Below are 12,586 nucleotides of genomic sequence, written 5' to 3'. Positions count from 1 at the left end.
AATAAATAAAATGAAAATTCACCAATAATGCTACCACCTAAACATGATTACCAGTAACATTTCAGTCACTTTCCTTCTAGATTTCCTTCTACACATAATTATATAGATGCACATTCACATTAAGACTGAAATTATGTAATACATATTTTTATAAATAAATGTTCTATTATTGACCATAATCAGTTATATAATTATTTTACAGAACTTTAATATTTTTATCAGTCACATGTACCAGAATATTAAAATATTCATCTCCATTTGGATTTTTTCCATTGTTGAAACAAACATTGTCATACCTACATTTTTGAGCACTTGTCCTATTACTTCCACTGGATAAATCCCTAGAAGTGGAATTTTGGGGAAAAGGAGGTGCACAATTTTAAAGTTTTTTGATGAGCACAATTAATTAATTTCTTCTCATAGACTGAAACACTGTATTTCCTCACCAGCAGTACACTATGGATCCATTTATGATATTAAATCTTTCCACCAAAGATTGAGGTAACTCTGTGTTTATTACTGTCTCATTTTATGTCTCTTAGTAGAGTCTGAGTTTTCTTTACATGGGTCTTGAAACTCACATTTGTGACTATAAACCACATTACCTTCTCCTAAGTCTTATTTTAACACCAGTGGACTTCACTGTTTTAATAACACCAGTCTGAGTTCAGCTTCTTTGAGAGGTGCTTTGCCTGCTGAGCAGTGGGAGAGAAAAGTTTCTTCTCCTCAGGGAGTCTCCAAGAATAAGCAAAACCCCTGGAGAACCATAAGAGCCTGTGGAAGTCAGATTTCCAGCTGGGTAACCCAGGAAATGACTTTCTGTTGATTGAAAATCACTAAGTAACAACTTCAGAGGCCCAGAGACCCTAAGGTGTCCTCTGGCAGGAATGCTGTAAGCTGTTCTTTTCAAGCTGGGAGCCTTTCTCAGCTTTTCTGTTCTCTGCTGCCAAGTGCTACTAAGTTATAAACTCAGACTTGTATGGGGACTCCTGTGTGTGTGTCTGTCTGTCTGTGTGTGTGTCTGTGTCTGTGTGTGTCTGTGTGTGTGTGAAAGGAAGTTATAAACTCAGACTTGTATGGGGACTCGTGTGTGTGTGTGTGTGTGTGTGTGTGAAAGGAAGTTATAAACTCAGACTTGTATGGGGACTCGTGTGTGTGTGTGTGTGTGTGTGAGAAAGGAAGTTATAAACTCAGACTTGTATGGGGACTCGTGTGTGTGTGTGTGTGTGTGTGTGTGTGTGTGTGTGTGAAAGGAAGAGTTCCCTCTCAGGAGAGCGAAAGAAAAATCAAATGACAGAGTTTTTTAAAGATCTTTGAATGTTTTATACTTTTAAAATGGTAAATCCATACTTCCCTTGCCCAAATGCTAATTTTCTGAAAACAATGTGATCGTGAACTAAGACAAATTACTATTTTTAAAAATTTTCTCTACAGCTCAAAATATTGTGCAGGTGTTTTGCCTACCATGCCTTATAATGTGACTTCAGAGGTAACGGAAACCTGTACCTCTACTCTCTTCATACTTTTTGTTTTTCATATTAATCAAATATTTAAGATATTTGTGAGTCCTAAGTAGACATAAGGCATTGTGATAAGACTTCCACATATGTCATGTGTGGCAGGCTAAAAAATGGCTGCCCAATGATACCAACATCCTAATTCCCTAAACCTATGCATATGTTGCTCATGTGGCAAAAAAAAAAAAAGGAATTCCCTGGTGGTCCCACAGTTAGGACTCCATGCTTTCATTGCTGAGAGCCCAGGTTCAATCTATGATCTGGTCGGGAAACTAAGATCCTTCCAGTTATATGATGCAGTGAAAAAAAAAAAAAAACCTGCAGATGTGATTAAATTAAGGGCCCTGAGATGGGAGGCAAAGTTCTACTGAATTATTCACATGGGTTCAATCTAATCACAATGGTCCTTTAAGAGAAAGATAGGAGGGTCCCAGAGAAGGTGTGAGGATAGAAGCATACTGGCAGAAAGGAAGATGAGAGTCTGGGGTCCTGAAGACAGAACATGAAGAATGCAGGAGGCCTCAGGAAGCTGAGACAGGCAACAACAGATTCACCCCCAGAACCTGTGGAGGTAGCTCAGCCCTGCCAACACTTGGATTTTAGGACCTCTGCCCTCCATAACCATAAGACAATAAATCAGTATTGTTTCAGGCCACTGAATTTTGTGGAATTTGTTACACCATCAAGAGGAAATTAATACAGTCTGTGATATGGGCTTAATTATATGCCCCACTGGGTCTTCCCTGGTGGCTCACTGGTAAAGAATCTGCCTGCCAACACAGGAGACCCGTGTTCAATCCCTGGATCAGGAAGATCCCCTGGAGAAGGAAATAGCAACCCATTCCAGTATTCTTGCCTGGAAAATCCCACAGGCAGAGAAGTCTGGCGGGCTACAGTCCATGGCATCGCAAGGGGTCGGACATGACTGAGCCACTGACACGTAAGCCCCCCTGCACACCCAAAATTCCTAAGTTGAAATCCTAACCCCTAGTAACCTCAGAATGTGACCAAGAAATGGGGTCTTTAAAGAGGTGATCAGGTTAAAATGAAGTCATTAGGGTAGGCCGTCATCCAATACGAGAGGTGTCCTTACAAGAGGAGGAGACTAGGACACAGACACACACAGAAAGGAAGACCATGTGGGAAGAGACTGAGAAGAGAGTTACCTACGAGCAGGGAGAGAGGCCTCAGAAGAAACCACCCTGGCAACACCTTAATCTCAGATGTCAAGACTCCAACATTGCGAGACGGTAAATCTCTCACAGATTGATATTCTGTCACTAGTCTGTAGTAGCAAATGAATACGGTATGTCATGTAATTTCTGCCACCATGGTTTACAGATGAGAATAGTTAGTCTCAGAGAGGATGAGTAACTTGCCAGGGGGCACCCAGAGTTATTAGGAGGCTCTTAAATTAAGCCTTAGTTGGCCTCCCTCCAGGCTGTTATTCTTGCTCACCTACCAACTGTTCATCCACTTAATCATTCATTCAACAGTGACTGAATGCCATCTCCATGCTGGGCACTTGGGATACACTGGTGAACAAAGCAAGGACCTGCGCCCATGCGGTGTTCACATTCCAGAGGTGGCCCTGGTTATAGGAAGAGGAGACGGCCATAAACAAGCAACAGCACAAACAAGTAAAGTGTATAATAAGCTTATAGGATATGAATGGAGCTGCCCAAGAACCCAGTGTGTGGGAGGCACCCTACATGGCCCGGGTGGGTAGTCCACGAAGGAAGGCCCCAGGTCCTACGCAGATGGCTCCAGCGTCATACTCACTGTGCTATCTTTGCTGATATCACCGCTCCCTGCAAACACCCCCAGATGCCGACTTTGGACAGGAGCTCCTCACTGTAGTCTTTGGAACCTGGAGGTGACCGGCCATCAGTGGCATTGGTGAGTGAGCTGCCAAGCTCCTTCCATGTATGGAGCACATCTTCTTTTCTGAAAATTTCATCCAGAGCTTGACTCCAACACTTAAAAGCAGCCCTGAAACAGAAATGGGGCATCAGGCAGCATGAGATCTGTGTTGTTAAATCTCTTTCAAAAAGGATAGAAAATGCATTGAATAAACATTTTCATAAAAATGTTAGAGAAGGGATCTGTGCCATTTATTGCTCACAACCGTTTCTCTCCAGTAGCATGTGATGACTAAAACACAGCAACAGAATATTATCCAAGAACTAAAATTTATGAAAGATGGTGCTTTTTTTCATAATAGTTAAACATTTTTCAGGTGAACAGAGTTCTCCCTGTTTTACTGACTCCTATAAGCTACCTTTTCTTCTGTGCAAAGATGAGAAGATTTCCAAGTTCATGCAATGCCTGCACATTAAGACTTCTTTGATTGCTGGTTTGAAGAACATCTGTATTTTTAATCAAGTGAAAGAAAAAAATGTCAGTCTCTGTAAAGTATTTCCTTTATATATGCAAGAATATTTTAAATTGCTTTATATCTTGACTGTGTAGATAAGCAAATTTCAAGTTAATAGACCCTCTAAATGTCACACGATATAGCTATAGAGAACAAATGATGTTCTGCTTGAATGTTAGGGAGTAGGAAAGTGGATCTAAGAGGGAGGAAACAAGATTGGATCTAACAGGTAGGAAACGTGAATAAAGTAGATAGAGTAAGAGTGAGGCAGGTCAAGATGGTGAAGGAGAAAAAAATCCAGAAAAAGCATACAAGTGAGATTGGACTGGGTATAAAATATAGAAATGTCATATGTGGCCAGAATATGGTTTTGGGGGAGGTTGAAGAAGCATTAGTGGTAAGATTACTGAGGCATCTGAATGCCAAGTGGAAAAATGTGAACACTATTCTACAAAGGATAGGAAGACTTGAATGCTTTGGTTTTGATCAGAGGTGTGACAAGAGTGCAGCATATCAGATTCTTCCTTCACCCAAATGCAAAAAAGCACATCTTTATTATCACCTGAATTTGTTGTTGCTTTCTGAGGAATGCATGCATTCCAGGATGTGTAGCCAAAAAAAGAAAAACCCATCTAACATGGCGTTGGTTCCTAATGAGGGTAGCTCTATTGGCTAGTGGGTATTTTAGAAATCTGAGGGAGGAGGCTGTTATTTGTCACAATGGGGCAACTGCTATTGTTTCCTCAGTGAGGACCTGGCACTGGGGGGCCTGCAATGTACAGAACCTTCCCCCACAGGGAGGAAAAAGATAAGAAACCTGTAAATAATTATCTGAGTCTAACATCTAACTTCATTTTAAACATAGAAAGGGTATTTTTACATGTTTTCAAAATGCTCAGTTTTCCAGAAATGCAATCCATGTAATATTTTGATTTTGTTCAGGATGCTCTATATTTGCCATTTTAGAACATCATGGCATCAAAATTAACAATGCTGATAGCACCTGAGTCACCAATATAATATGCTTGTATCAGTCTGCATTTGCAGCTGTCATTTTCCTATGCATCTTGTATATCTTACATACAGTATATGAGCATCTGATTGATTCTCTGTACCTCTGGCGCCTAAGCTCTCGCTGCAACTGTTGTCGTTTAGTCACTCAGTCGTGTCTGACTCTGCAACCCCATGGACTATAGCCCACCAGATTTCTCTGTGTAATTCTCCATGCAAGGAAACTGGAGCGGGTTGCCATGTCCCTCTCCAGGGGATCTTCCCAACCCAGGGACTGAACCCACATCTCCTGCATTGGCAGGCAGATTCTTTATCACTGAGCCACCTGGGAAGCCCACCTAAGCTCTTACATATTAACAAATAGATTCTTTTATTATAAAGTGATTTCATTTAATTTATCCTTCAATTTATATTTAGAACTTCATATTTTTTTTAATAATGTGTATAGGAAGAGTATATTAATACAAATTTTATTTCAGGTGCTAAACGGGGAATATTTTCTGTTATAAAAAATGGGGACATTGGATCTACAACATGTTGAATTTATACTGCTGAATTTGTAGAAAAGCCAAATCAAGTGGAAAGACAAAGAAAACGGAACCTTTTGGGGCAAAGCAAAAGCACTTAACAGTGGCCACATCTCAACAAACAGTTCACAGATTCAGTTAAAGTGGGATGAGCGGGAGGGCACCTAGGATCTCGCAATGGTAACAGCTAGGCTGGAGAGACGATCACAGGAGAGGGTTAGCAGCGGCCTGTCTCCTCACTGCTCTGTTACTGCCTACAAGGGTGTGATGAATAGAGTCTATGTTCAAGCTCTTTCATCCCATTTCTACAAATGATATTTCAGTTACTGTACAGAACAAGGAGCTATATTCAATATCTTGTAATAACCTATAATGTAAAATAATCTAAAATATATATATACATACATATAACCAAATCACTTTGCTGTACAGATGAAACTAACACAATATTGTAAATCAACTATACATCAATAAAATATATATTAAAAAAGGTATCATTTCAAGACCAAATGCAATCTCAACAATAATGTGGCAGATCATATTGAAAATGAACATGGAATGAATAAACCTTACTAATAGTTTCATAATAAGAAGAAATTACGAGTCCAAGTTGTGAGGAGGGAAGCTTGCTCTTCTCCACTGAGCTGAAAACTCGGAAGTGCTCCTGAGAAAGGTCGGGGGGTGTTGGCATATGCATCTCTTCTGTCCCCATGGAAAACTCCACTTTCCCAGCAGCAAATTTTAAATTGTTCACTCCTCCTTTGTCTCCTAAATTCATGGGAAAAGTTTTAAAAGAAGCTTAAAAATGGAGAAAAAAGGGAAGTTTAAGAGGAGGGGAAAAGTAGGAGAAAGAGAAAGGGAGAAGGAAGGGTTTTACATAAAGTTGAGCCTCATTTACAGTTCAAGGGACTCTGTTTCCTTAAACTTCGTGTCTCGAACCATTTCTGAAGAGCCCAGGTGTGTGTCGACACACTCTACACTCGTGTTACCTCAGAAGGAATAGTACAGAGGGCAGTTTGCTGGAAAGTGAATGCTGAGATAATGCTTTGTTCCTCCTGAGGATCGGGGGGCGGGGGGGGGGTGGGGAGAAGTTGCACAGTTTGAGTTTACTTTTTTAAAAAGAGTTTCCAACATTAAGATGTTAGTTTGCCTCTGGGGCAGAGACCTCTGGGATAGGCGCAATGTACAGGTAGTTCTGATCTAAGGGGAAAGAAAAAGGAAAGAATCTGTGTCTGTGTAAGGTCAGAGAACACACAGGGAAAAGAAGGAAAAATATTCTAGGGGAAGGAGTTTAAAACCTCAGAGAGAGAGAGAAGCTAAGATGGATTTAGGTCTACAGCCAAGGACTGGAGATAAACTTCTGAGGGTATCTTTAGTATTAATACTAGGTGAAATTCAGAATGAAGTAGTGTAAACCATCCTTAGGAATTGTATCTGCTTTTTTTCAATTCATACCCTTAACCACTGTTAATGTACACCATAAAGATCATACACCATGACCAAATGGGCTTTATCCCAGGGATGCAAGGATTCTTCAATATCTGCAAATCAATCAACGTAATACATCACATTAACAAACTGAAAAATAAAAGCCATATGAGTATCTCAGTAGATGCAGAGAAAGCCTTTGACAAAATTCAACATCTATTTATGATAAAAAACTCTCCAGAAAGCAGGAACAGAAGGAACATACCTCAACATAATAAAAGCTATATATGACAAAACTCACAGCAAACATTATCCTCAATGGTGAAAAATTGAAAGCATTTCCCCTAAAGTCAGGAACAAGACAAGGGTGCTCACTCTCACCACTACTTTTCAACATAGCTTTGGAGGTTTGAGCCACAGCAATCAGAGAAGAAAAAGAAACAAAAGGAATCCAGACTGCAAAAGAAGTAAAACTCTCACTGTGCTTCTTCCAGCCCAGCGTTTCTCATGATGTACTCTGCATATAAATTAAATAAGCAGGGTGGCAATATACAGCCTTGATGTACTCCTTTTCCTATTTGGAACCAGTCTGTTGTTCCATGTCCAGTTCTAACTGTTGCTTCCTGACCTGCATATAGGTTTCTCAACAGGCAGGTCAGATGGTCTGGTATTCCCACCTCTTTCAGAATTTTCCACTCATCATCAGAGAAATGGAAATCAAAACCACAATGAGGTACCATTTCACACCAGTCAGAATGGCTGCTATCCAAAAGTCTACAAGAAATAAATCCTGGAGAGGGTGTGGAGAAAAGGAAACCCTCTTACACTGTTGGTGGGAATGCAAACTAGTACAGCCACTATGGAGAACAGTGTGAAGATTCCTTAAAAAACTGCAAATAGAACTACTTTATGACCCAGCAATCCCACTGCTGGGCATACACACCGAGGAAACCAGAACTGAAAGAGACATGTGTACCCCAATGTTCATCGGAACACTGTTTATAATAGCCAGGACATGGAAGCAACCTAGATGTCCATCAGCAGACGAATGGATAAGAAAGCTGTGGTACATATACACAATGGAGTATTACTCAGCCATTAAAAAGAATACATTTGAATCAGTTCTCATGAGGTGGGTGAAACTGGAGCCTATTATACAGAGTGAAGTAAGCCAGAAAGAAAAACACCAATACAGTATACCAATGCATATATATGGAATTTAGAAAGATGGTGATGATAACCCTGTATGCGGACAGCAAAAGAGACAGAGATGTATAGAACAGTCTTTTGGACTCAGAGGGAGAGGGAGAGGGTGGGATGATTTGGGAGAATGGCATTGAAACATGTATAATATCATATATGAAATGAATCGCCAGTCCAGGTTCGATGCATGATACAGTATGCTTGGGGCTGGTGCACTGGGGTGACCCAGAGGGATGGTACAGGGAGGGAGGTGGGAGAAGGGTTCAGGATGGGGAACACCTGTACACGCATGGTGGATTCATGTTGATGGGTGGCAAAACCAATACAATATTGTAAAGTAATTAGCTTCCAATTAAAATAAACAAACATATTTTAAAAAGACAAAATTTAAACATGATATGTTGTGCTTAGTTGCTCAGTTGATTCCCACTTTTTGAGACCCCATGGACTATAAGCCTGCCAGGCTTCTCTGTCCATGGATATTCTCCAGGTGAGAATACTGGAGTGGGTTGCCATGCCCTCCTCCAGGGGATCTTCCACACCCAGGAATCAAACCAAGGTCTCCCACATTACAGGCAGATTCTTCACCATCTGAGCCACAGGGAAGCTCAAAAACATGATATGGAGGGCTAATTTAATGTAAAGTGTGTCTGTGGACAATACAACCAAAAACTGTGGGTACATATCATAACAAGTGCTTTCTGGGGGGAGAAGGGGAGCAACAATGACACATATATGCATTCATACATATATACATACATAGATACATATATACATAAGTAAACTTCTGTCAGTAGTTGTAAAAAAAACAATTGGTTTAATTTCTAAAACATCCGTTCAGAGAATATTAGCATCTTAGATGTTAAATTTAAATCTATTATTAATAACTTTAAAATACAATTATTTTAAGTTTATTAATATAAATTTATTTTTATTATTCTGATAAATTTGAACAGTAAGGATTATAAACATAAATTAGGATTTTAGATTACCTAAATGTAGGTAATTTGGGATTTCTTAACCTACATTTGAGTATCCATTTTCTCTCTGAGGTTAAACACTTGAAGCCCTGCTTTGACTGAGTTTACAAATCAATAGATTTTGAGAAAGGAGAAAACAAGTGTAAGGTAACCAAACATAATGAATATCTTTTTTAAAAAGCCAAGATGAAAATCTATGGTATTAATAAATACCATAGATTTATTAAAATCTATGTATATTAAAATGCATCTATTTGTTTGACATTGATAAAGTAGTGCTTTGGTAAAAGACTGTAGTTAATTCTGTACAAATCAATTAATCTACTGATGAAAATAAAACAAGACTATAGCACCATATTTGCAAAGCAAATAGTAAGGACACAGAGGTATAGAATCAAACATTAACACTGCTTTCGTATTTACTCCACTCAAGGGAGTATACTCAGAAGGCATAAAAGCAGATAAGTGAGGCAGTGCTTTGGTTGGAATCAAGTATGGGAAACAGAGGTGTGATCCACTGGACAAGAAGAAAAAAGCGAAAGGCAGCTGACAGCAGGCATGGAAGTGAGGGAAGGAGGAACCTACTATAGAACATGATAGACCCACAGGGTGGTACCCTGTGGAAATACAGAGACAGGAACACAGAGCAAGTACAGTCAGCCCTCTGTTTCTGGAGATGCAGAGCCATGGATACTAGGCAGGGGGGAGCTGACGGTAAGGGACATGTGCATCCACGGGGGGTCCCAGAACCCATTCCCCGCAGGTGCATAGGAACGACTGGAATGACTATATTTCACCTTGTGTCTGTGCGAGAAATAACGAAAGCAACTTTCTGCTGTGCCGGATTGATCTGTTGTGATATTTGGATTTTTCCAAGGTCTCTCTAAAACATCTCAGAGTGTCTGTCACGTCCACAGGCACACAGAGGAGCTCTTTGGCTCTGCTGTATTCTGAAAGGAAAGGGAAGAGTGACATTAGGAATGAAATGTTGCAGCAAGCCAAGGAGCAGCAAAAGCCTTTCTAATTCAGAGAATTTCTTGGGCCCTAACTAAAGCTGCTAAATTCAAAGCCCCCAGGTCTGTAGCAGGTGTTTCAATGTTCACATCAATTTTTTTTTTTTTGGTTTATTTGACAGTTCTTTAAAAAAATAAAAAAAGAACTTAGGAAACTTTTGATTCGTATGAAATGCAAATAACTTTAGATCTTGCCAATTTTCTTTATGAAGCCTCCTACTTTTTCCTTTGCTGATCATAAAAGATGAAATAATCTGCTCCTTTTCAGCAGCCTCTTCAAAGCCAAGGTGCCTTGGGAAAGAGACGAAAGGAGGAAACAAAGAAGCTTGGAGATGGGCAACTGCTCTCTTAAGAGAGGAAAAGACAGCTTTCAAACACTGGAGAAGGCAGAGGAAAAGATGAGGCCATAAACAGGTATGGAACTGAAATGCCATCCTGAAAAGTGGCCAGAAGGGCAGATGTTGGCAGAGCTGCTGTGAGGTCTCTGGAGAGGAAGTGACAGACCCATGAATCAGGCTGCCTACCAGCTGCATATGCCATGAAGCAGGCATGTGGGAGAAGGAAACACGGGCTTCAGACTGAACGACAAACAAATTTACCCCTTCAACGAATTGAACAGGACAAATAACCCCTGTCAAATCTGAAGTCGTGAGAGTCCAGCAACTTGCTAGGGAACAGGGCTGTAACAGCTTAAGAGACACTGACCTTTGCCCTCAAGAAATCCACCCTTTGGCTGAAGCGATGAGAGTGTTTTAACACTGAAGTATGAAAATCACACTTACAGAGCGTCTGGGGACACACCAAAATGATGGAGAGAAAGAAGAGAGATCAGTGCAGGAAGGAAAGGATGAGCAAGAAACAGTTCATGGGGGAAAAGACATGCCAGCTGTGTCTTAGAGAACAGGGAAGATTATCAGGAAGTAAGGGAAGGGGTTTCAGATAGAATGAGAAGAGCTGAAGCTAGGACGTTCCTGGAGGTCCAGTGGTTAAGACTTCCCCTTCCAGTGCAGGGGTTGGGGGTTCAATCCTCGATCAGGGAACTAAGAGTCCACATGCAAAAAAGCCAAAACTTAAAACAGAAGGATTATCGTAACAAATTCAATAAAGACTTTAAAAAATGGTCCACATTGAAAAATTCTTAAAAAAAAAAAAAGAATAGCTGGATCTGATTAAGTGTTTATACTATACCAATAACTATTCTAAGTAAACACTGTGATAGTCTTATTGAATTCTAGCAACACTCATAAGAGGTATGTCCCATTATAGCCTCCTTTCACAGATGAGGAGAATCAGGCATAGAGAAGTCTCAGCTTCCCTTGGGTCACAGAACCAGCTTGCACAGGAGAGGGTGGAATCAGGATTAAAAGTGGCAATGCAGGGCACAGTGGAGACATGGCCAGTCCTTTTGAACCAAGAAGGGTTTCCAGAGGCCTAAAGCCCTCACTGTGTATGTGGCCTTCATCCTCTTTAATGGGCAGCCAAGAAAGCGTTTTGAGTAAGACCCCAGCAGAAGAAGATTCATATTTTAGGAAGCGTGAGCCAGCAGTTGTATGCACAGCAGGCTGCAATAGAACAAGGGTGGTGGCTGAGAGGTTAGGAAGTTACAACACCGACATAGTATGATTTGTTTAAGATGGTAGCAGTGGGAACAAGGAAGGGACACAGCGAAAATTCCAATGTTAGAAGTGATTGGAGAATGGTTAATTGGCTACTAGGCGAAGAAAAAAAAAAAAAAGAGTGCAAATTGCTTCTTATCCACCTTTTAGGGCTGATGACCTTGCTTCCTACCTCAATGGGAATAAATAGAAGGACTCCAAATGGATTTCCTGCAAGCCCCTACCCCTAGACCCACACAGCCCCCAGTCCCCGTGCTATCTACACTGCAGGGTCATCACGCCAGCAATTCTCCTCTCTCCTCCCAGTCACCAGTTTTCCCCTCTGCTGAGTCAACATCCCGTTTTGCTTTTTTTCCTATTTTTAAAAATCATCAAAAATTTTGTGTTCATTGCAGCATTAGTTACAGCAGCCAAGATATGGAAACAACTTAAGGGTCCATCAACAAATGAATGGATAGAGAGAATATGTTATTTACCCAATGGAATATTATTCAGAGCCATAAAAAAGAAGGAAACCTTGTCATTTGTGGCAACATGGATGAGCCCTGATCAGACAGAGAAAGGCAAACGGTGAATGGTCTCACGTACATTTGGAATCTAAAAAAATCGAACTCAAACAAACAGAGAAGAGAATGGTGGTTGCCAGAGGCAGAGTTGTGGGTGGTCGGCAAAAATGGGTGGAGGTGACCCAAAGGTACAAATGTCAATTAAAAGACAAATAAGTTCTGAAACTGTAAAGTATAGCACAGAGACTATATCTAAATTTCCAAAAAAGAACTTTTTAACCCTTTCTCTTGACCCTTCTTTCCCCTCAAGCCACCATCCTATCTCTCTGCTCCATTTTATAATTAAACTCCCCCAAAAGTTCTATTTTCATTGTTCCCCATTACCTCTTGATGCTGCTGCTGCTAAGT

The 12,586-nt window shown here is 40.5% G+C and overlaps 1 protein-coding gene across 2 annotated transcripts in view; it reads right to left on the bottom strand.

Annotated features, from left to right (window-relative positions):
- CFAP54 (cilia and flagella associated protein 54) overlaps positions 1-12,586 on the bottom strand; it is a 324,342-nt gene that overhangs the window by 145,068 nt on the left and 166,688 nt on the right. The window contains exons 40-43 of one of the 2 annotated variants that reach the window (XM_068971780.1): positions 9,841-9,993; positions 6,006-6,200; positions 3,799-3,886; positions 3,300-3,509 (exon numbers count right to left, since the gene is read on the bottom strand). In XM_068971780.1, coding sequence (XP_068827881.1) covers positions 3,300-3,509; positions 3,799-3,886; positions 6,006-6,200; positions 9,841-9,993 — 646 coding nt within the window. The remainder of the gene's footprint in view (positions 1-3,299; positions 3,510-3,798; positions 3,887-6,005; positions 6,201-9,840; positions 9,994-12,586) is intronic. The other variant, XM_068971781.1, reaches the window with a different exon arrangement.

Source organism: Capricornis sumatraensis, chromosome 4 (assembly GCF_032405125.1).
Source record: "Capricornis sumatraensis isolate serow.1 chromosome 4, serow.2, whole genome shotgun sequence".
In the NCBI taxonomy this organism is placed as follows: domain Eukaryota; kingdom Metazoa; phylum Chordata; class Mammalia; order Artiodactyla; family Bovidae; genus Capricornis; species Capricornis sumatraensis.
The sequence above is the reverse complement of the archived record's forward strand: the minus strand, read 5'-3'. Positions and strand labels throughout refer to the sequence as shown.